The sequence below is a fragment of the Macrobrachium rosenbergii genome, chromosome 25, assembly GCF_040412425.1.
Source record: "Macrobrachium rosenbergii isolate ZJJX-2024 chromosome 25, ASM4041242v1, whole genome shotgun sequence".
Lineage (NCBI taxonomy): Eukaryota > Metazoa > Arthropoda > Malacostraca > Decapoda > Palaemonidae > Macrobrachium > Macrobrachium rosenbergii.
The window spans coordinates 24,580,847-24,606,909 of NC_089765.1; the positions used below are offsets into that span (position 1 = coordinate 24,580,847).

The 26,063-nt window shown below is 35.1% G+C and overlaps 1 protein-coding gene and 1 long non-coding RNA gene across 2 annotated transcripts in view; one reads left to right on the plus strand and one right to left on the minus strand.

Annotated features, from left to right (window-relative positions):
• Positions 1-3,985: 3,985 nt before the first annotated feature.
• On the plus strand, positions 3,986-11,341 carry LOC136852474 (uncharacterized). Its single transcript, XR_010857151.1, has 4 exons — positions 3,986-4,173; positions 5,843-6,007; positions 8,881-10,424; positions 10,560-11,341. It is a non-coding gene; the product is annotated as an uncharacterized lncRNA (long non-coding RNA).
• LOC136852471 (ionotropic receptor 21a-like) overlaps positions 9,496-26,063 on the minus strand; it is a 25,555-nt gene continuing 8,987 nt past the window's right edge. Inside the window, exons 2-13 of the mRNA XM_067127120.1 lie at positions 21,715-22,867; positions 21,274-21,419; positions 20,480-20,573; positions 19,148-19,300; positions 17,090-17,237; positions 16,384-16,535; positions 15,553-15,704; positions 14,561-14,666; positions 13,191-13,391; positions 12,265-12,423; positions 10,585-10,740; positions 9,496-10,113 (exon numbers count right to left, since the gene is read on the minus strand). Coding sequence (XP_066983221.1) covers positions 9,916-10,113; positions 10,585-10,740; positions 12,265-12,423; positions 13,191-13,391; positions 14,561-14,666; positions 15,553-15,704; positions 16,384-16,535; positions 17,090-17,237; positions 19,148-19,300; positions 20,480-20,573; positions 21,274-21,419; positions 21,715-22,809 — 2,760 coding nt within the window. The 5' untranslated portion in view covers positions 22,810-22,867 and the 3' untranslated portion in view covers positions 9,496-9,915. The remainder of the gene's footprint in view (positions 10,114-10,584; positions 10,741-12,264; positions 12,424-13,190; positions 13,392-14,560; positions 14,667-15,552; positions 15,705-16,383; positions 16,536-17,089; positions 17,238-19,147; positions 19,301-20,479; positions 20,574-21,273; positions 21,420-21,714; positions 22,868-26,063) is intronic.

The following is a 26,063-nucleotide window of genomic DNA, read 5'->3' on the forward strand; positions in this document are numbered from 1 at the left end:
ATGACCTTATGACAGCTTTTTTTTTTTTTTTTTATATAATCTCATCTTTTGCTTTTTCATTCTTTCACCTAATGTAGTTCGTCAATTTTTTAAAACGAGCTTTGTAAGTTAATTGTCTTATAGAGTGTTTCCCTATGACTGCTTGTGTTTTGAACAATAATAATAATAATATGATTATTGTAATAATAATATAACATAATCGTACTAATACAATTTAAATATAATCATCCATAGCAACTGATATAAGATCTGCCAACAAATAGACATCTGCTTTCAACTAATCAAAACTTTGCATTGCAGTCATAATTATTTTTCGATGGTATACATTTTGGCCCAAAACAGTCGACAAACAGCTTAGTGCTTAGTTCAACGAAGGTATAATGGATCATAAGGCACTACTGTGAACTGCGTTCGCAATAAAGGCAGAAAGAAAGAAGAGGAAATGAAGAATCTACCTTCCACCGTAGTCCCACGAATCCTGGTCGTGATTGGTGAAATTCAAGAGGAGAACGGAGTCTACCCAGAGGAAGAAGTACCCGCGACATGTCGTAGATTGCCAGAGAATGGACGAAAAGTCATTCAAGGATCTGATACGCAGCATCTAAAGGTACAAGACAGTAAAGTTAAGATAATGGAATTAAGATAGTGGGAATAATAGTCTTATGGTATTATTTATTCTTGCTTATGTTATTACGTGCCATAATGAAGTGCAGACGTGTCTCGGTGAGGCTAAATTTTAAGGGAAAAGATAACTAATATTCCACAGCCAGATTTTCATTGTTGCGTTAAGAGTTCTCCGTATACACAAATTATATATATATAATATATGTATATTATATGTATAATATATATATATATATATATATATATATATATATATATATATATATATATATATATATATATATATATATATATATATATATATATATATATATATATATATATATATCCAGCTACAGTTTTCTGCATGTAGAGTATAATTCATGAAAAATCCACTGACATAAATGTGAATTAGAATCAACAGATTTCCCTCACCTGTTTTTCATTGGGCAGTGAAGACAGCATCCTGACAACCTCTAGATCGGCTCCCCTTACCTCCCCGTGAGCCAGAACCAAATCGCAGCCCTTTAATTCCTTCTGGACCAGAGCGAGAAGAAGATTGATGAAAGAACTCTCTCTAGAATTAGTCTTCCTCATCTCGTAGGAAGTGGCAGTCGCTTTAAAGGGAGAGTATGTGAAGTTAGCGATTCTCTTTTGTGAAGTGGTTCTAGGATTTGAAGCGTCATCCGCTTCCGAAGCGTCGGTGGGTTGTGAAGTGTCCGATTCGACTTCATCCGGAGGAGGCTGGATAGTCACTATTTTTTCCAGACTCGTGACCAGATAGTCCGGTTTCCACGCGGACTTTGCTGTCAGATTTGGAGGAATGAGTGCCAGCCAGTTGATGACGTCACCGTCAAGGTTGACCTTTGACCCGTCGCTTTCATTGACCCCCGCCAAAGCATTGAAGACTACCAGCAACAAGAGGTAACTTCTCAGATGGATCGAGCATAAGGTTAAAGCCATGATGAAACATCATTCGCTGGAAGGACAGAGCGATGATTGTCTGAGAGGTCTGCAATAAAAAAAAATCCATATTTAATAATGATGAAGGATGATGATTTATTATTAAAATAGAATTCATAGAAGGACAACAGGACACTTTGTTTCAGCATATCTTATAAACGAATCAAATGGCAGAAAAATTAAAGTTGTATGGGGGAAAAATCTAACGAGAAAAGTATTTCCTCCCTTCCTCATAAACACGCATAATCAGACGTAAGCGGACGTTCTCACGCTATACATTTCTATACTTTATCACTTTCCAGTAATACGTAAGACTATATAACCACCAGTTTCTGTTTGTTTTTATTGGTCTCGCCATCTCTCCCATTCATTTCGTGTTAATCGTCTGCTTAGTCAAAATTACTTCCAGATTCGGACCTTTGAAACGGCGCGTACTTGCGTGATACGTCTTAGTTTATGCTGTTGCTGGTACTACTTTTATGATTACTAATAACAGAATTTTTATGTGTATCATCACAAACGTTTGGGTTCAACTTTCCTCTTGGAAAGGCCCTTTCCCGTGTAACTATTATTGCACGCTTTGCAGGGTTAGTGAATTGAGAGATACAAGACTGTATAAGCCGTGTTTTACGGAGACAAGACGAGATTGGCCATGTTATTTTGAACCCCATTTAAAAAAAGGATTAACCTTCTTTAGCTTTAGGGAATATTTGCAACTAATTAGTCCATATCACGCAATCGTCTGTGATTTAAAAACTTCACATTGAATAAATAGATATAGCCATTATTGTTTGAAAAGTGACATAGACATTAAATGATATATCTTTTGTTTTCACATTTTATATATTATAAATTATATTTTTGTGTTCATTTGAGCCTGTCTTTAGAGTTTTTACAAGGGAACGCACGTACACTTGTGTAAAGAGAACACGACTCTGCATTCCTCTTCTAAAGTTAAGTACACCTTAGTTTAACCAGACCACTGAGCTGATTAACAGCTCTCCTAGGGCTGGCCCGAAGGATTAGACTTATTTTACGTGGCTAAGAACCACTTGGTTACTTAGCAACGGGACCTACAGCTTATTGTGGAATCCGAACCACATTATAGCGAGAAATGAAATTCTATCACCAGAAATAAACTCCTCTAACTCCTCTTCCAGCGAAGGTAAAACATATATACCAAAATATAGATTAAGAGTGTAGATTTAAGTGCAAATTCAATCCAGAGCCGAAACACACAAACAAATAAATATATGTATGCGTGTGTATGCACTGCATCTATATTAAAACGAACCTGAGGCAAAGCTTGTGAAATCAGTCCAAAATTTTGGCAGCGGTGGTCCACACAGGTACTCCCGATCGTCCCTGTCTCGCCGCGGAAGACAGGCGGATGCATCCGTGGTGGCGAAGGGGCAGGACTTAAATAGGAGGGGGTCTCGGTCCCCGTTTCTTTTTTAACGATGGATCTTTAATGAACGCCCTCACACCGCCTCTTGACACCCATCACTTATTCAGCGCGAGGTATTGTAGGTCTCTAGGTACGGTGATGTGTTTTTGTTTTTCCTTACTGGTTTTTCTTTTGTTATTGTTGATGGTTTGCTTTTGCATATTTCTTTCTTTATTTTTTTAACGCTGTTATAGTTGTTATATTGAATTATCACACATTTCATTATTATTTTAAAGGTTTTAGGTCTCATATATTCGAAATTTCTAAAAGATTTCCTTCACACACACACACACATGCACAAATGGTTGGGTCATGTGGAAAAAACGGAGGATTCTAGCTTGGCGAAAAGGGAGTATAATTTAAAGTATTAGGATGGGAGAGGAGACGAAAGCATAGAAAGGTGTAGGTAAATGGTTGAAAGAGGTGTTGGAAAGGAAGGACCTTGATAGCCTGAGGGGTGTGAGGATGCTGTTTTGAGAGGTGATGAGTGGCGTAGTGTGTGTGTGTAGGAGGTTCAGTACGCTAGTTATGAGTAGTCTGTGTGGGTGTAGGAAGTTACTGATGCAGTAAGAGTTTTTTTATTATTATTATTATTTGTAAAGAGGCGCATCCATGATTCAACAGAAAAATTCTGATTGCGGCAGTGACCGTTGTTTTTGCCTCTGGAACCATGTCCTTGTAGAGAAAATGGCATTGTAGCTATTACAACTACACACACACACACACACACACACACTGTATATATATATATATATATATATATATATATATATATATATATATATATATATATATATATATATATATATATATAATATAATGAGTGGTTAAGGATGCACAAACTCCTATGTGTAGATTATGGTCTCCCAATAGTTTTTCCAAACTCCAAACGCATTATAAAGACTAGTGCGCTTATATCCTGAATTGTATTATTGTTAATTTTTGTTCATTCTGACCATCTAATTCTTTCAGAGAGTTTCTGGGCTTCCTGAATCTACTGCAAGCTTCTAAGCTTCGATTTTGGGTTGACACTGGACCGACTACCATTGAAACTACTCTGGTCAGTGCTTGAATGGGTGACCTCCAAGGAATGACAGACTTTTGTCACCCACGTCCTTTAGCGTCTTTTGCGAAAGACGTGGGCTTGCAACCTCATCCAGGTATGTGATTGTTCCAAAACAAAGCCAGCCTCGCTGAGGGGAGAAGTACTTTATATATACATATATATATATATATATATATATATATATATATATATATATATATATATATATATATATATATATATATATATATATATATATATATATTTATAATGTAAAATATACAATATATTTGAGTGCATATTTATATATATATATATATATATATATATATATATATATATATATATATATATATATATATATATATAATATATTTGAGTGCACATTAAGAGGCATACAGTTATATACTGTTTGTATAAATACATACATACATACATACACACATGCAAACACTCATTCTCACACATATATATATACACATCATATATACAGACATGTATATATATATATATATATATATATATATATATATATATATATATATATATATATATATATATATATATAATATATGTTGTGTATATATATGTATATATACGGTATGTGCGAATGTGTGTGTTTGCGTGTGTGAGTATGTATGTATGCATTTATGTATGTATATAAATAGCATGTAACTGTATGCATCTTATGTGCCCTCAAAGGCACGTCTGTTATTCATTATTCTAGGAATTGTTATATGACCATAAGATTTTAACTTTATGCAAATACACAGAAATGCACACATCTGTAAAGTTTTTACGTACGAAAAATAAATATTCATAGATGAGAAAAAAAATTTAGCATGAATGTAAAATGTAAGGATCAATATAAAAACAACCAAATTACGGAAGTATTGAAATCTCTGTTTCTAGAATGCTGTTTATACCAATAAACTCAGAGATGGGTACAAATTCATACCGTTTTTATGAAAGCATCTTATTTGGTTAATAAGGCATGTTTTGTTCTGTGTTCTGTTTTGTTTAACCCATATACATCTAGTATGCATTTAATAATCGTCTCCATTTTTCCTTATGTATTTATCAGTGATGTAGATTCTTTGTTTTTCACTTGATACATCTAGAATTTCAATTAAGTTCTGCTTGCATTTGTTTCTTTCATGCCTCTAGAATTTTAGTTAAGTTCTGCTTGTACTTATTTCTTTGCATTTATTTCTTTCATACATCTAGAATTTCAGTTAAGTTCTGCTTGCATTTGTTTCTTTCATGCCTCTGGAATTTTAGTTAAGTTCTGCTTGTACTTATTTCTTTGCATTTATTTCTTTCATACATCTAGAATTTCAATTAGGTTCGGCTTGCATTTATTTCTTTCATACATCTAGAATTTCAGTTAAGTTCTGCTTGCATTTATTTCTTTCATACATCTAGAATTTCAGTTAAGTTCTGCTTGCATTTATTTCTCTCATACATCTAGAATTTCAATTAAGTTCTGCTTGCATTTATTTCTCTCATACATCTAGAATTTCAATTAAGTTCTGCTTGCATTTATTTCTCTCATACATCTAGAATTTCAGTTAAGTTCTGATTGTATTTATTTCTTTGCATTTATTTCGTTTATACATCTAGAATTTCAGTTAAGTTCTGATTGTATTTATTTCTTTGCATTTATTTCGTTTATACATCTAGAATTTCAGTTAGGTTCCCCTTTCATTTATTTCTTTCCCTTTTTTCCCCTCGGTATTTTCCCGTTTACACACCATCAACGTCACCCCCTGAATAATGAACAGAAGAGAATCAGTGTCCCCAACGGTGACACCCGAACTGACAGGTCAAATTGACAGGTGACTTTTCACCCGTCCATCAAATTGGCGCCCGTTTTACGAATTCAAGAATTTGGGAAGGACCCGACCGACTGGATGGAATCTTTAATACTTCTACATCGATATTTCAAGGCAAGTTTAATTCCTTTATGCGATATGCGTATGCATAACGCAGTATTATTAAGGTAATCATTGCCTCTGATACTGAATGAACGTGATTTATCCAGTCATGTTTGCTTGTTCAAGGAATTTAAGTCAATTAAAATCGAGAGAGAGAGAGAGAGAGAGAGAGAGAGAGAGAGAGAGAGAGAGAGAGAGAGAGAGAGAGAGAGAGAGAGAGAAGGAGGAAACCAATAATGTTTGTAGTCAAGGCGAGAATAAATAAAAACTGAGAAAGGGGAACAGACGATTGGGAATTAACACCGACAATTATATTTAAACATGTACACACAAACACACACACACACACACACACACACACACATATATATATATATATATATATATATATATATATATATATATATATATATATATATATATATATATATATATATATATATATATATATATAGATAGATAGATAGATAGATATATTAAATTCTGCAAATATAAATTGATTGTATACATAGATATGCATTATGTATTTATGTATGCATGGCAGGTATACTGTATATTCGTCAGTTTAAATTTAAACAATTTTTCCTGCCTTATTTGAAGAAAATAACGACCAGTTTTCAATGAAAGAAGGTGAGAAAAACACAAAATAATAAAGTGTATTATATGACAGAAAAGGTTAAATAGTTCAAATAGACTGATATAGAATGTACATTCAAGAATCATAAACATTCAAAATTAGAAAGTCATTTCATAGGAAAATATTTCAAAGAATGCATCAGAGTTCTTCGCTTATCCAATTAGCAGCTTAACATTTGATATCTAAGTGTCTCTCTCAATTGCTAATAGTAAAAATTAAAAATATTAACAACAATATACATGCGCAAGCGAAATGAACCTCTCATATCACTTAATGACGATGCGAGAATATTTTTCCCATTTTTATTGTTTTATATATTTATTAAATAAATCATTATTAACAAAAAGTTACTGAGGAATCTTTTTTATTTATTAAATTTAAACAGTGAGAAATTAAATATATATATATATATATATATATATATATATATATATATATATATATATATATATATATATATATATATATAATATTGACAATTGGAAAAACAGAAAACAGCAATGCGTAATCCTGAGGAATCCCACACAGTTCCTTATTCTTAGGCGGGAAATTTCCTGTCCTATTATTGGCTGTTGATGACGTCATTAACAACACCTGCCGTATCTCACAACCTTTCTGTCTCTAAATATTAACTATACTAAACATATTTCGTCTTTGTGTATAAGTCCATTGTCACAAAGTCCTATATTCTAAAAAAAATATTTTCAGATAGCTTTGAAGAATGAATTGTTCTTCATCTGCTAATTTTTCGATATTTTTCTTCATATAAGGGTGACCAGTTCATGTTTTAATAGGTCCCAGCGCTTGGCCTTTGGCCAAAATTCTATATTCCTTCCTTCCATTCACATTTGTGATTGAGAGCGTCGTCTGCCCTAATAAACAAAACGATTTCTGGCATAGAGGGATGTTAATGATGTCATCGATAGCCAATAATAGGACAGTAATTTACCCACCAGTTTATGCGTTGCTGTTTGATATTATGCCAAAAATGTCCGATATTCGATTTTTAGCTCCAGTTTTTTACGAAACAAATTTTCTTTCAACTAAAGTTTTTTTTTTTATTCTTGACGGGAAAAAATAAGATTCCAAAAATAAAATTAATCTTATTAACCATGTCCATCAATAAGCAATCATGAGCAATTTTGTAATTTTTGTAATTTTAGCAAATTAAACTAAACCTTTTTTTCCAATTAATGAGTTGCTGTTTTTGTAATTTTCGCAATTTTGAAAGTAATGAAATTAAAATTGCGCATAAAATCATTTGTTCCTTCTTCAAATCGTCTTAAAATCATCTATTAAGTTTTTTCTTGCCTTTTCCTCCATTATGACAGACAATCTAAATGTCACCTGTCACTTGGAACAGCAGGGATGAAGAGAGATCCATCATTTATGGTTATTATTCATTTCGTCGGAATGAATTACTCACCTTTCAAGGATCTACCTGCATCGGGAGGATGTCGTGGGGGGGTCTGAGGTACGGAAATTAGCTGGGAAATTAGGTCAAGATGATGGCGACTTTCTGAAGGTCAAACCTGGGTTTGTTTTTGGAAGTTTTACGTTCTTTTAAACTCATTTATGTAAGTTCTTGCTTCAGTTGAATACAAGTATGTATGTGTGTATGCATATATGTATGTATGTATGTATAACTGAATCACGAAAATATGGAACGTGATGAATATATAAATAAAGATAAAATCACGAAGGAAACGGAAACACTGGAGTGCTGCGAGGCCTTTCAACGCTAGGTCCTTTTACTTAGCAGACTGCTAAGTAAAGGACCTAGTGTCGAAAGGCCTCGCAGCACTCCAGTGTTTTCGTTTCCTTCGTGGATTTTATCTGTATGTATGTATGTCATGAGGTATTATCGAATTCCTATTCAAATTTCAGCGATTTTTCCCATCTCTTGCATTCCAGTTCCATTTGATTTTGTTTTCCCTACTTTAAAATAAAATGAACAAGTTTTGCTTTAACAAGGAACTACGTGCAGTTCAAGGCGTAGCTGGAAATATCAAAATAGTGACCTCGTTTATAGCTAAAGGAGATTAGGGACACTTCTAGTTTATGTTTACCCATCAGTCAATGGATAAGGTCAGATTCGATCCTCCGAGAACCAGCTTGTCAGATCAACCCCACAGTTTAATAAGTAACGAAACCTTCATTTTCGTGTCACTTCTAAGCCATTTCTGCGTCCTCCACCAACCTGGAAAAATCCTGCTTGCCAAAAACATACATTTTTTCATCCTTTCAGGTCCAAGCGATTCCCTAGGAGGGAAGAAAGAGCTTCAATAATTTGATGAGATAAGTAATCCACTCAGGTCAAGTTCAAGAACGCGAGCTGACTGAGAGAGACGTTTGAAAACACCTCACTCTTTTGTGGCAGGTCAACTGCTGAAATTTTGTGGCTGGGGACCTTAAATAGCGCCACCTACAGTTCCGATCCAGAAGTATGGCGGAACTCTTCCTTGAACAATATAACCCCAAGGAGAGTGCACAAAAATGCATGGTGAACCTGGAATAGCAGTGAACCTGTAAGATCTTACTAAGTGTACACGGACGGCCTATTACTGTTATTTAATCAGAAAAAAGTCGAAGGGAACATCAGTAATTATGGGCCTGCTCCATGAAATACTAGCAGAATCGCTTCCGAGAAGCAGTTCTTAACCAGTTGCTGATTCTAGCCCTGCCTTCGACCCACTGAGTTTCTCACGCCTCCGAGTGCTCTGTCATCAATTAAGTCCTTTATCTTTTTTTTATCTTTTTTGTATCACAAGCAGTGGAACTTGATTCTTATATTAATTAACGGCTCACATTCTATATCCTTATTTGCTGTATGAAATATGGTACTGAGTATAAAAGTAAGGCAAAGGGTTATGATTTATTGATGTTACAACAAGACAGGGGTATAATGTAGTAATTTTTTTAACGATATATACAGGAATTAGTGAAATTAGAATGCTTAACTCGTAGATGGTATTTCATCTACCGATGTGTATTACATAATAATACAATTAACCAAAACACGCTTTTTTCTGGCGTAGTAGTAATTAACTTGTGTGATTCTGATAAGCCGCCCTGCTCCCCAGTACATGTATATATCAACCGAGATTTAGAATTATCAGATTAATATGAAACTGCAACAAAAGCAAGTATAAGCACCAAGATAGGTGTTGACACTTTCTTTAGATCTCGACTGCTCGCATCATACATGATAAGGGCCACAATGACAAACAAACTCTAGTCAAGTTTTACCAATGAGTTAGTCGCTTTTTCTTCTTCTTGGATATCAGTCAAATGATGCTCGGTTCTCGAGATCAGAGTCACCCTTCAACTTCTCGACGGCAAAGAGCGTCAGTGACAAAGTCAGTCCGAAGCCGGCGATAAGGAACAGCCCTTGCATGTGTTCCAGGGTCAAAGGTACAGTTCCAGAACTCCCTTCAGTTACGTTCTGTGAGTTTGTTTGGTCTCCACCTTGTTGGCTTTCCTGTTCAGGGATAATGGTCGAGAATGAGATGTAGTTCTAGGTTTAGAAAACTTTATAGATATGTCTGTCAAAGATTTGCATTTTTCAGGAATAAAATAATTTTTGACAGGAGTTTAGGTCACATCCATCTTTTACGCTGGATTACTTGCTAAGGTATAGTGGCGATGATTGGGGTATAATCGGGGTATAATCTCTGAGTTGAAATAAAGCTATTCTCTTTGCTAAACATAAACTTTGCAAGATTTTGACGTATTCAACACTCTCCCTATATTCGCATACAGCAAGTTTCTCCTCAAGTCAAGCTCAGCATCGTTACTAAGACACACTGATACAACTTATCATAAAAATGTCAGCTTGTTTTTAACGCGGTGTATCACCGCACCATTTGAATATGTATGTATGGCTAAGTTGCAAATGTCCATGATTGCGTCATCGAAACCTTAAAGGGCTAATGCATTATGTTTCTCTTACCTGTTCTTGTGCAGTCTTCACCAGCCTTAAAGTGTCAGTGAAAAACTTTGCTATCAGTCCTCCATTGACCAGTCGCCCGATGATCTGGTTAAATCTCTTTTTCAGAGGAGAGTGTTGTTGCACTCCCAAGGCTACTGGGTGGGAAATGAAACATTCCTGAAACATGAATTATTATAAATCTGCTGGGCAAGTTTTCGGCACTCGGTTCAGATAATAATAATAATAATAATTAATTTCAATGGCATACAGTTTATACAGCCTTCTCAATTCGTCTTCTTATGTTCTCATGAGCAGGTAAGTGGTTAAACAAATTCCCACAGATCTCTGAAAGCTATTCCACTGCCATTGTTAATACCTCCGAATTTCGACGTGAGCTCAGGAAGTCACTTACAGAGCTTAAATTCCTTATGAACAAGCAAACACAGGTATTATGGCAGGGGAACAAGCTGAAGTTAGTGTAAGGCTGGTTTTTCATTGGTGAATGTTAAGCAGATGTTGTTTGGTTCGAATCCTGAGATGTTGAGGGCTCTAAACTGTGATGATAAGGGATGGGAGAGAACGGGAGATGGGGGCTTGGATTCCGCTGGTACTTTCTCCGACTGGTGTTAGGGTAGCCATCTTGTCTCGTCTTCAGCTAGCCTCAACCTGCTCTTCCTGCCATAAATATCTGTACCCCTGGAGGTCCACGCCAGTCCTCCTAATCCCTTTCACACCTTACGATAAATACAGCAAAAAGTTAAGTATACCTTAGTTTAACCAGACCACTGAGCTGATTAACAGCTCTCCTAGGGCTGGCCCGAAGGATTAGACTTATTTTACATGGCTAAGAACCGATTGGTTACCTAGCAACGGGACCTACAGCTTATTGTGGAATCCGAACCACATTATAGCGAGAAATGAATTTCTGTCACCAGAAATAAATTCCTCTAATTCTTCATTGGCCGGCCGGAGAATCGAGCGCAGGCCCAGCAAAGTGCTAGCCGAGAACGATATCGACCCGTCCAACGAGGAACTGATAAATACAGCAGCTTTAAAGCAAGGGCCCGTGCTGGCATAGGCAAGATTAATCTAAACCAGTATACAATTTTACTCATTCCTAACTTTACTATCTATAGATGACTGCGGTGCCAGCTTCGAGGTATAATAGGTAATAAATAATTACAGCAGACTATATTTCTATGACCTTTGGGAATTTTTTATACCATTTACTACTGAAGAGAGCAAATCGGTATGAGGAATAGATTAAACTATATGAGCTGAATGACGCTACAACGGCTATTGTTTAATAACACTTGTCTTAAAGATGTAAAAATGTAATAACGATGATAATATTAAACATACAACTTTTATATCTAGGTATATATCTGAATCACTTTCACATAATTCCTATAACTATTCCACAGAAAGAATCTAAATTACTGGACTTAGAAAATAGTTTAAAAAATTTGGTTTTAATAAAATTTTCAATATTTAAAATGGCAACACAAAGCATAAGGCAATTTTCGTATGGAACAATTTAAAAGGAAATGAAATTTCATACAGAAAAATAACGAAAACAAGGATAACAAAAAACAAGCATTAAATTTGCAAGAATGAACGCTTTTCAAAGAGAAGTATTTTACTTGTGAATTTCAGAAATGACCTTCACGAACTGCCAACAGAACTTTCCCCATAACTGACCTTCATGATTCGAAGAGAGGACTTCCCCTTGCGGGTGAAGTTCAGCATGAGAGTGTACTCCATGAAGCCTCGATTCTGGATGAATATGGCCCTCCCGGACTGGACTCGACTGTACAGCTTATTGGCGTCGTACTGAATCTCGTAAGTGTCAGCTAAGGGCTGGGAGGCAGTAAAGAGATTAGGCCTACACTGTATAGCGTTTTTTATATTTTTAAAGAAGTCAGGATATACTGTCTTGGTAAATATATCTCTTTTTAATTTATTGTTCTTCTTGGTAATCGGGTATTTTTAACCTAGTGCCTATTTCCCAAAGGGTTCAGCCTTCCAGTTACCGGGCAACTCTAAGGGTGAAGTTACTAACTCTTTCTTCTTGACTCGAGCAGATGCTGGTACCAGTTTACATCTGGGTGCACAACAACGCGCACACATACACACAGACACAGACACACACACACACATATATATATATATATATATATATATATATATATATATATATATATATATATATATATATATATATATATATATATATATATATATATATTTACATACATATTTATATGTGTAATTATATATATATATATATATATATATATATATATATATATATATATATATATCGAGAGAGAGGAGGAAACACTGCAGTGATACATATTAACAACAGAATCTAAATGCAATAAAACTTCGAAAGAGTAAATAGAAAAAAAAATTGACTAACACTGTACTGATGTATAAAACGCTATCCAGTACAGTACAACCGTCATGAATTGCTTCTGAGCATGGAAAATTTCAAATATCAGAAGAGATATGGTTGCCAAAGCTGCAATGATGGATTATTCCAGCATCACGAGCGATTGCCAAGAATACGCAGTCGTTCTGGAAATGCAATAAAAAAAAAAATATAAGAAAGCGCAAACACTAACCCGTAAGCTGGGATCTGGAGAAGACCTGAGAATGTTCTGAAAGTAATCGTCGACCCCGATGACGTGCATTCCACAATCTGGAAGTTCTGCGATGGTTTCAATCCCTCTGGGAATCTTCTCCACCGTCAGGAATGCTGTCAGGTTGGTCGAGTAGGCTATGGTGATCAGCATGCAGTACACCGATAGGAAACCGATGTAAATCTGGAACGAATAGAATGGAATGTACGATTTTGGTCCAAGGCCAAGCGCTGGGACCCACGAGGACATTCAGCGCTGAACCGGAAATTGACAGGAAAAAGGTTTGAAAGGCGTGACAGAAGGAAAACATCGCAGTTGCACTGTGAACCAATTGTTAGGAGAGGGTGGAAAGTAAGATGGAAGAAAGAGATAAGGGCGTATATCCAGTAAAAGGAATGGAAGGGGTCGCAGCTAGGGGCCGAAGGGACGCTGCAAAGAACCTTAAGTAGTAATGCCTATAGTGCCCCGCATGAGGTGCACTGACAGCACCAACCCTCTAGGGGGCTAAATCTGTGATGAAACATCAGGAAAGGCTGATCATAATTAACTGAAGCTTCTCAAGTTTTGTAATAAGTCTCCTGCGGCAAATAAATTATAAATGTGGCAGAAACATCAGATTTTTTATACGATCCTCTTAGGGTGACGGGATTATATATATATATATATATATATATATATATATATATATATATATATATATATATATATATATATATATATATATATATATATATATATATATATATATAAAACACTAAACGTTGATATATATATATATTCTGCCATGAACAGAAGTGACAGCTAGTGCCCGAAATATATGGTTTCAACGTAAATATATATATATTCATATTACACTATTACAGGAAAAGACATTCATATATATATATATTTCACTATAACCCATATTTCCCAGTTAGAGAGAGAGAGTGCACTAGAAAGGCAGAACCTTCTGGCTCTAAACAAGTCCCTAGGGATGAAATTGCTAGCCCCATGCGTTTTCTTGGTCCAAAATTATTTTGGTACCTTTTCACAACTAAGGTGACTGGTGGGCAGGAAGCTGGATCAAATTACAATACGGAAATTTTCCCCTTCAGATATTTGTTACATTTCAGGATGCAGTTGCTAGCTGCACCCGTTACAAAGGTACATAATTCACAGCTTACGTCAACAAGGCACAATGAATTACTAAAACACACCGAAAGAATAGCTTACCATATGTAATACACACAGACATTATATATATATATATATATATATATATATATATATATATATATATATATATATATATATATATATATATATATATATATATATATATATATATATATAAACCAGCAATTTCTTCTTACCCTCATAGTTGTACTGTATTGTGTAGGATGTTGGGCGTTCAGATGCATGCCGAGGACGTTATACAAGCTGTATAATAAGGAATCGTGGCTCCCGGAGTTACTCCCTCTGAATGAGCAGGGAATAAATGGCAGTATTAATTTTTTCGTCATGAAGCTGGAGAACTTTTTTTATGCTTCGAATATAATATAGAATTTAGGCCTTTAAAGGCCAAGCACTGGGACCTATGAGGTCATTCAATGCTGAAACGGAAACTGACAGCAAGACGGTTTGAAAGGTGAAGAGGTGTTGCAAATCAATTGAAGAGGGTGGAAAGTAAGACGGAAGAAAGAGGATATGAACGGAGGTACTGTACAGAAGAAGGAATAATGGGGTCCTACAGTTGTTATGACGCTGCAAAGAACTTGTGTTTAGTATTTATAAAACTTTGTTTAGTATTTATAAACTTTGTTTTGAACATTTTAGAAAACTCTTTTAAAATGTCATAGATCTTTTTCTTTTGGCGGTATTAGAGCAATTTTTTCTTTTGTAAAAGTGTCTTTGCGCTTTTAGTAAACTGTCTTTTGAATGTTCAAGGAAAAGTGATGAAAAACTCATGAAGACATAACTCCCATTTATTGTTTTACCAAAGTTTCCTCAGAATACTCAAGAAAACTTTCTTGGGAATGTTTAAGAAATCTATGTTTCGATTATTTTACCAAACTTACTTTACTTTAAAAGACTTTGTTTTTTGCTGGTTTTCCAAAACTATTTTTCAGTACTTCATGTATTTCATGTTATCCATGCGCATTAATTTCAAATAAGATAATCAAATTTAAAAACAACTCTCTGAACCAGAAACATTTCAAGACGCAATTAACATTCTACTGTAAATAAATCTACACACTTCAGGATCTTGCAAGCCAAGCATAACTACCCAAGATTAATCTCAATCCAACAGCAGAATTATGTCAACCTTTATTTTGGTTTCCAGTCACAGACCCACTGCACTTACAACTTGCTATTGGCGACAGTCAGCAGATACAACACGAGTCCAGTGAACGGAAGTCCAACCATGATGGTAAACCATGTCCAGGGCTGGAATGGGAACGCTATGGCCTGCCAACTGGGAAGAGGTTTCTCTTGTGGTAGAAGCGCGCAGCTAGGCTAGTTCGGAGAGGGAATGGCATTTACTTTACTGGCGGAGTGCCTTCGCGTTCCAGCATACTGGATTTGGAGGGTTTCCAGTATTAATAATGAATATGATTGTGAGTATACAAATCATTATTTCAGTTTCATTACATACACTGAATGAGACATTTGGAAAGGTAAAATCTGGGTACAGAGGTTCAGAGTACTTTTTTCAGAACTCTCTCTCTCTCTCTCTCTCTCTCTCTCTCTCTCTCTCTCTCTCTCTCTCTCTCTCTCCTATATTTTACTGATAAGAATAAAGAAGTAATGTCAAGAACAGTTCTGAGAATTGATTTTAAATTGATAAGAATAAATAAGTTTCAAAAACAGTTATGATAATCTGGAGCTCTCTCTCTCTCTCTCTCTCTCTCTCTCTCTCTCTCTCTCTCTCTCTCTCTCTCTCTCTCTTTTACATTTTACACTGATAAGAAAATTTCTCTCTCTCTCTCTCTCTCTCTCTCTCTCTCTCTCTCTCTCTCTCTCTCTCTCTCTCTCTCTCTCTCTCTCTCTATTTTACACTTTAATGGATAAGAAAAAGGAAATGAGCTTAAAAAACAATTAAGATAATTTGAAGACTCTCTCTCTCTCTCTCTCTCTCTCTCTCTCTCTCTCTCTCTCTCTCTCTCTCCCACGGATCTCAAGCACAACCTCTTACCTCTGAAGCAAAGGGATCGGTAAAATCAATATAATCCGCCCGCGTTATGGAAATGAAGAGAGTGCCCACGCCTATATCAGCCTCATTTCTGTTGACGATGCCAATCATACCGCTAACGGAACCGTCGGTTTTGGCTTCTCCCCACCGTTCTCCTGAATCCATCAAATGATAGGCAAGAAAAAATTATTTATATCGACCGTTATCCTTTAGACGTAAGTACAAGGGGATTTTCCTGGCCTGAATTCAATAAGTAATTGGTAAGAAAAAATTATTTCAATCGGCCGTTTTTTAGGCGTAAGTATAAAGGCATTTTCCTCGCAAGGAAAGCAATACAACTGTATTAAAATGCAAACAAGATCTGAATTGTATAAAAGGTTTGAATGCAAATTAAACTTGCAGGGTTCAGGGATATTATTATTATTATTATTATTATTATTATTATTATTTATTATTATTATTATTATTATTATTATTATTAGACAACCTTAACAAAGAACAATCATAAAAATGTCATTAACTTTCAAATCAAATTTCTACGGGATAGAATACCACATCAGTTAGAAGATTAAACAGGAAAAATATTTGTTATCATAAAAACAATCACATATACTATATATATATAAAACATATATATATATATATATATATATATATATATATATGTGTTTATAGATACATAAATTATATATATATGTATGTTTAATACCTTCTGGGGGTTCGATGTATTTAACGCTGAAGTTCATGGCGCCAGCCAGCGATTCGATGACAGCAATATCCAGACCATACGGGAAGAGAGTTTTTCCGTTTTCGTCCGTAAAATACATGACGCTGGGTGGCCAGGGAAAGATGCAAGCCTGGAAAACGCCATTTTCACTAAAGAGTGGATAAAGAATGCTTGTTGGACACAAAGAAAAGAATTCAGTTTTTATACGTTAGAGATCTTGAACCCAGTGTGAAGTCTTTGCGCTGAAGAGAGAATATTTACAATCCAGAGAGACAGAGAGAGAGAACAATTTTACAATTCTACTCAAATGGGATCTGCTCATGCCAAGACGTTTTACCTAAAGATAAAAAATACAATCTTGCAAACATTAAGTTTTTAACATCTGAGATTTTCAGCTAATTTACTGGTAAACGCAATGGAAGAAAACTTACTATTTTACTCTGCATTTTCCTATAGAGGAAAAATAAACCAGTTTAAACTAAAAAAAAAAAAAAAGCTCATTAATGTACTTTTCTTTAAAAGAGAAATAATCCTAAATGGTGAATTGCTTTCCCAGTTTCCTTTTTTGTATGTATGTTGTTATGATTCATATTTATATTTTTAGAATTCAAGTAGCACTTTATAGATCATAACAATATTCTTAGTGATATTTAAGTTAGTGCTATTTTACCAGGTTCAAAAGATAATTTAAAAGGGAAAAATAGATTAAATCACTTTTTATCCACTTTTAATTACAATAGATATTCTACACGTATGTACATAAATATTATAAAAAAATAATGAGAAATAAAATTATATCTTTGTCTTGAATAAGGCCACTTGTCACGAAACATAAAATGAACAATTATATCTTACCGAATTAAACACTTTTATATCAAGTAATAATCCAATAACCGTTAAGCCAATCCAGGAAAGCACCCTGGATAAAGAAAACTTTACTGTCAAAGTAAACAATATTCGGTCATCCAAGGACCATTCTTAAATTACAAATAATTAGTCAGTGACGGAAAACAATCATACATATTATTTAAGGATTCCATCTAGTGACTGCAAAGAAAATTAAATTATTAAAAGAAATATATATAAGAACCATAACAATGTAAAGATCTCGATTTGCTTTCATAACAGTACAAGTTCGAGGAATTTTTTTTTATAAATCAATAAATCTTCCTAAAAGGAAAGTAATACAAATATGAAAATGTATAGACAATGATATCTTCTGTCCATGAGTAAATATGAAAACGCAAAATTCACATGCAAAGTTTTCGAAACACTGGTACTATCAAATTCTCTTTAATAGACTTCTGTCTGCATTACAACTTCACTCAAACACTATGAAAACAAACCTTTCTTTTAAGAGAAAACCATAAGAAAATATCACAAGAAGATTGAGTGTGTTCCAGTTTTTTTCACGATGGTCTGGATTCTTTGTCAGTAGAATATTTTTACACCTAAGCTCCTTTTTCATTTAGGGGGCGTGGCTTCAAAAGGAGATATCCTTCGGTTTTCAGTTCATATTTAGCTATGCACCTACAAGCCCTACGTACTAAGTTGAAAGATAAAACCAGACTTGAAATAGGTCTCCATTACAATGCAGACGTCTGGACTAAAAATTGGACAGCCCAGATTTGGGTACCATATGAGGAGACAAGTTCATTTTATTTCCGTTTTATTTTTCGTGTCCAAAGCCTCGCATTTGAGCGCAAAAGTCTTCCCAGTCGTGCTATTTATCAGACTCCATGGTTACTTTAGTTCTCTTCCGCTGGACTTTATTTAGAACTTTCAAAAATCGGCTGGTATTAATGACCGAGCTACAACACTGGTAAGACAATCATGTTAAAATATCATTTAGACACGCTGGCTTTATTAGAATCCCAACGAAAAATTGCCTACCTTGGCTGTCAGTGTACCAAAATGTAAATAGGCATCCCTAGACCCATACGAACAACTTGGTACCTGAAAAATAAGGTTTAGGCCCAAGTACATAGTTAGGTCTGTGCACACTAGGAAAAATTAAGTCTAGGCTATTCGGCTATTTACCTTCAATGTGACTCCCGTAAGGTCGAAAGTCTTATCCGGAAATAGACCGTTTCGAGCCGAGAAGCCGTTTCCCATCCAGGTGTTCACTCGGACGATCTTCGGCTGTTTATAGAGCTGATTAATATACGCCCGCCATGAGTCTACGCGCTCAGACTGGAGAAAGTAAATTAAATCACATGAGATCTCTGCACACAAAGAATATTGCTGAGATTATTTCATAGACAATAAATTCTACGTTTTAATTTTCATTATGTGTATATGTTGTCATCATCACATCACTACAGGTAAACTATATATTTCTCTGTTTTTTTCTTTTATTTACTCTTCTAAGTTGTTCAGGATTTAATTATCAAACTGTAGTTGATTCCATTCTATTATCATCTGATAAATATCAGTAAGATTTTTCTTTATTCGATTTTTAATTAAACTACGTAATTGTTTGCTTCCTACCATGTTGTCCGTACCTACAACATTTAATTATTATTTAATATGTGTTTATATTATGTAACAGCCTATACTATGTAAATATCATTGCAAGTTTAGTATAAAGTATTCGTTAAGGTGGGAGTTTTTTAACAACAATATCTTGAGGATAAAGAATACACAAGAAAAGGATCTTGTTTATCTTGGTCTTCAAAGAAAGTTATTTTTCTTCATAATCTCCTGTGATGACCTACAAGAACAATTCGTCATTAAAAGAAAACAAGTAAAGAGTGCGCCGAAGTTTATTCAGCGCAAGTGAGTTTTCTTTAGGTGGTCTCAGCCGGCCGCGGTGGCCCGTGTTGTTTCGTTGCCAGAAGCACGATTATGGCTAACTTTAACCTTAAAAAAAATAAAAACTACTGAGGCCTGAGGGCTGCAATTTGGGATGTTTGATGATTGGAGGGTGGATGAGCAACGTGCCAATTTGCAGCCCTCTAGCCTCAGTAGTTTTTAAGATCTGAGGGCGGACGGACAAAGCCGGCACAATAGTTTTCCATTCCAGAAGCACGATTATGGCTAACTTTAACCTTAAATAAAATAAAAACTACTGAGGGCTGCAATTTGGGGTGTTTGATGATTGGAGGGTGGATGAGCAACGTGCCAATTTGCGGGCCAGCCCTAGGAGAGCTGTTAATCAGCTCAGTGGTCTGGTAAAACTAAGGTATACTTAACTTTTTTTTTGCAGCCCTCTAGCCTCAGCAGTTTTTCAGATCTGAGGGCGGACGGACAAAGCCGGCACAATAGTTTTCCATTCAGAAAACTATATAAAGATAAGTAACAACAATCCATCGGGTAAAACTATCGAATAAGCAAAGGGGAAAATCAAGAGTCTGATCATGCTGACTTTACCTTTACCAACCCGACGATGTGTTCCGTTTTCTTCCCCTTTTCGGAGGACACGATGACCTCCAAGTCTGACAGGGAGAGTCCTGCGAAGATGTATCTGAGAGAGAGAATGAATCTATGAGGAAAGTCCTGCCAATAAGTAACTGAGAGAGAGAGAAATGTGCATGAGGAAAGTCCTCCCAAGATGTATCTGGGAGAGAAATGTATGAGGAGTGTCCTGCCAGTTTATGAAGGAAGCCTGGTGGGTATTTGGGATGTATGTGAACATTGATTGACATGTGGGAATTTGGTCTCTTCAGGGAGGGATTTTCTTGGCAAGAAGTCTCGATTCTAGTTCCCAACTTTATATATATATATATATATATATATATATATATATATATATATATATATATATATATATATATATATATATATATATATATATATATATATATATTGTATATATATATATATATCGTATATATGTATATATATAAAATATATATATATATATATATATATATATATATATATATATATATATATATATTCGTTTATGTACATGTATAAAACACAAATACAAACACACTACACACAAACTCCTTGATCGTTGCTATACTTCTAAGATAAAAAGACATATATAAACTTCTTTACTGCAAAAAAAAAATTAATTCATAAATACCGTTAACTGAAATTATAATTTTATTTACACCTAATTATAACTACAAGGGAAAATGCAAATGAAGGTAAACCCAGACCTATACCAGACTAAGTCAAAAATCGACCTCTACAAAAGACAAGAGAGACAAACTCACTTTCCCTCGTAGTCCCAGGAGTTAAGATACGTGTCCAGGAAAGTCCGAATACGAAGGAGATCCGGCCACAGGAAAATATAGCCTCTACACTGGCGTGATGTCCAGGTCATGGAAGCGAAACTCCACTGGGAGTCCAATTGCACAATCTGAAAAAAACATACATTTCATTGATCTGATAATTTTAAATAATTTTGCCAATTTTCAAAAAGGATTTTTATTTTCTGCTACTTTCAACATCCTCCCACCTTAAACACAAACATTATATATATATATATATATATATATATATATATATATATATATATATATATATATATATATATATATATATATATATATATATATATATATCACAAACTATCTAATATTTTCATGATGCAATAAAAAAGTTACTATCTTCTTCAGCTACATTTAATGGGACTTTTACCTGAGGCCACTTACCTGTTTTTTTTGGGCCAGTGCAGCAAGTCCCAGAAAGGCCTCCGAATTTGTATTATTTTCTCCGTAGCAGAGGACCAGTTCGCAGTCCTTGAGCTCCTTCTCAATGACCCTCAAAAGCAGTCTAGTCAGAGAGTCAGTTTGGCCAATTTGCTTTCTTATCACTAGTTTAATTTGGGTCATTCGGTCGGCCTTTACTGAATTGGTTTTCTTTGCACTGGTTTGCACCAGTTGGTTTGTTATCAATGCCTTGGTTCGGTTCATTTGTTCCATTATAAGTTCGTTGGTCCGGTTCGCTGGTTTCGTTATCATCGATTCCGTCTGGGGCATTTGGTTCACCACCATGGCATTACTTTGGTTCAGCTGGTTTAACATCGGTTTGTTCATGGTCTTCTGGCTTGTTGAAGATGGTAATGAATCATTTTCAGTCATTTGCTTTGCCACCATTGTATTGGTTTGTGGTATCTGGTTTGATATATTTGATGTAGAAGGTTTCTCATCTAATTGATTCTTCAGTTCAGGAACCTCTAACTGAGTCTGTATATCTCGGGAGCTTTTTCCAGGAGCTAGGAACTCTTTTCCATTAGGTTCAGCAACTACTGCAATTTCAGTCTCTCTTCTGGTACGTTCCAGTCTGCTGTCTTCCATTTCGTATTGCAATAAACCTAGGCTTCTAGGCAAGACAGTCTTTATTTCTAAAGACAGGAGCTTCCTGGGAGAAATGGAGTTTTCTGCAAAATGGACATTTTCCTTTTCTGTATTCCCAACTTCACTGAAGACCGCGGGCACTGTTATCTCCGGTTTTAGTTGCAGTAATGCTGCTGAATTTGATTTTGCAGTCTGTCTTGTACGAGTAACAAGCGTTGTGGCCCTCGAGCTTGGTGATTTCTCTGCAATAACAAAATCTCTGAAGAATTTTCTTCCCGCTGCTCTGTCTTCGACAGCATGAACTACGAACTCAGGCTTCTGCAGATTTTCAGTCATTATTATTTCCGCTGAAATGTCCTTGACATAAGTAGCCTCCTGCTGTAAAGATTTTTCCAGCAGTGGGATTATGAGGAAAAGCAGGACTATTGCAAAAGGCAAGTGACAAGACATGGCCTGGTCTATCTTACTTCTTAGGCGTAATGTCGTTTTACCAACCTGCAAAAATCATCTGCAAAGCAAAAAGTAAGTGTCATAAATTCAAGGTTTGGTTTAACTTGCTTCTTCGACCTAAATCACTTTACTTCTTTGGAGAACTTTAAAAAAACTTAAAAAGAAGTCATTATATGAATAGAGAACCATCGCTCACCATTCAGTAATAAAAATAACAATAAAACTCCCCGATCCTGGCTTTAAATCGAAGTTTTATATATACTGTATATATATATATATTATATATATATAGATTATATACTCGTATATGTACATATATGCCAGTCATGAGACATGTACACACACATATATATGTTTTGTATTTCTCTTTATGTATACATATACATAGCGGACACATTTGTATATCAAATTTTTCTAAGAAATTTTCATATAATTATATATGACATGATATAAACTAATTTTAAGAAATAATCTGCCATATTATAACCATAATATACATCAGATATTTACTGAATAACACCAACTTTATGAATCGTATCTTGATTGTAGAAGATCAAGTTACATTCCTTTTCCAACAGTATTTAGAAAAAATATTTTATAATTCTCTAGATGAAAATGTTACAGAATGCGTGTTAAACGTTACCTACTGAAGTACTTTGTGCATAGGATTATTGCTTTATATTATGACTTACTCGGTGTGCTTTTGCAAAGCACAGCAATTTTCCCCTCAGTCTTTTCCACCAAAGAAGAAAGGACCAATAACGAATCTGGCTGACGTCGCACTGGAACTCTATCGTCTCCAGCTACAGAAACTGCCCATAGCTCCACCACTGTAACGCGCATGCGTGCATTGACATCTCACACGCCAATCACAATGCAGGCTATTATTACTTGACGGATAACCAGTGGAGTTTCCATAGAACGCCTTTTAAAAGGAACTGGAGAAGATATGGCTCTGTTTACATCAATTTTTCATTTTAAAGCAATACACAATACCGGGTAGAACAGAAGTTCAAAGGAATACAATAATGTTTTACTCACAGTTCTGTTGCCCAAGCAGGACTGGGTTCAAGTTGAGGCGAGTCACGTAAAATACGAAAAAGTAATTCAGGCAGTTCAGTTCTTTCACTATTAAAAATAATATACTTGTATTTGTTTACTCTTCTGCCTCCTGGCTCATTATAACCCATTATTCATGCACCGGAGTGCTAAGGCTTGTTGCATGCTTCATTAGGGCTTGGTCTTCCTTGACTTGTCCGTTAATTTAGTGATCACTAACATTTTTCACTGCTAAAACCACTTGTCAAAAAACTGCATCCTTGAGGTATTTGTAGTTCCAGGAGACTGTTTAAAGTTGAGACTTACTGAGATTTCTTAAGTCTAAGTATTAATTCTTCAAGGACAGGCTATTCAAAGTTCCTACAGGTACTAGTGGTTTTCAACCTGTGGGCCATGGGCAGTTCTGAGAAAGGGCCAAACTACGGACATCTTCAAAATAGTATTTAAAAAATGAAAAATCATTTACAGTAACTCCAGGCCAGTGCTTTCTTTCATAACTAATAGAGTGTTCTGAAAAATAATTCCATAAATGAAAATGCAAAACTAATAAAGTGTCCTGAAAATGCTTTATAATAATTCTACTATCATCATTACGCAATTCTGAAGGGCAGTAGACCACGAGTATTTAGGGATGCCAAAAATGGGCCATGGGCACAAAAAGGTAAGACGTTCCTTGCATTCTACTTAATATTCCTGAAGGGAACTTGATTGTTCCAAGTTTATTAAAGGTAGACCCCGTTCCCAATTTGTTGGATTCCGTAAGGCAGCTTGAGGTTCCTTTCAACTCCTTTGCGGTATTTTGAGTTGTCCTTGGACTTCCTTTTAGGTTTCTTTAATGTTTAATCGTCAGATCAGGGTTACTTAAGTCTGTACAAAATCCTTAAGGCTAGGTTACTGAACCTCTCGAGTATCGCCGTAGGCAAGAAGAATACTTTTTACGTTTTATCAGTGTATCGCAAATTATCAAGTAGCATAAAATATAAGTTCTGCAAAACATTCCAAAGTATTGCAAATATCCCGCAAACATCCTGGAGTATTAAAATGGTATTTAAAAATATTCTTCAGTATTACCAAAATCTTGCTAGCTCAATTTGTGATATGCTTCTAAGATTTCGCTAATATGCTAGATATTGCTAATATATTTCAACCGTACTATTTCACAAATATTCTAGAATATTAATAATATCTCGCAAATGTATAAATACTTTGCAAATGTCTAATTTTTATGTATTAAAAGTACTTTACAAATATTCTAGAATATTACTAACATTTCGCTAATATTAGCCCAGCCGCCAAGATGATATATGGACGCAATTAAAAGACCAATTATGTCTCTAAGAAAAATTCTTAAAATCATGCAGACATTTTAAATAACATCTTAAAATATTATTTTTATATACCAGATTTGGTTGGTGGTTAATTAGATTAAGCAAGCATTATGCCAGCAATATACTGAATGTTTTAACAGTACATTTCCAGTATAATCCCTTTTAATTCAACCGCTTGATATCGACTCTATTGGGAGCTAAGTCCAGAGGTCCTCACCAGGTCTCTTAGCCTGTCTATCCCTTACCGCATTTGATGCAATCCTTCGTGTGGGTATAACATCAACCAGCCAGAATGCTCGTTAAATCTAATTTTCCTTAAGTTGGTTTCACAAAGCTGTTTTCGTAGTCAGCCACTGACAAACAGAAAGAGGGATACTACAGTTCAGACTACACTCACATAAAAGATATCACTAGTACTAGTAACTGACTGAACTACAAGTACCAGTAAGCCTTCTACTATGTTTTTTACTATCACTGACGACACTGTTGACGAATACATAACCATTGTAATGATTAACATTCCTATGAAGGTATTTAATCATTATAATATTCACTCATTCGTTCGCTATTCTGTTTAAGGAGCAACGACAAATTTTTAGGGGTGACCTTTTGGACCCTCCAGGCACCTTAACCATCTAAATTGGCTGGTGCACTCACATTCAAACATGGGATTTTCTGTGTATTTTTCAAAAAGGTCTGTCTGTGGATAAAATGTCAGGCTTTCTGAATTTTCTCCTTTTTGAAAGACACCCGACAACACCTTTGAGGTGATCTATAAAACCTTTTTACCAAGAGTTTGGTGAAGAAATCTCATACAAATCCAGATCCATCTGGAAGGAGTTGTTCAGAAAAATCTGTGTTGGTGTT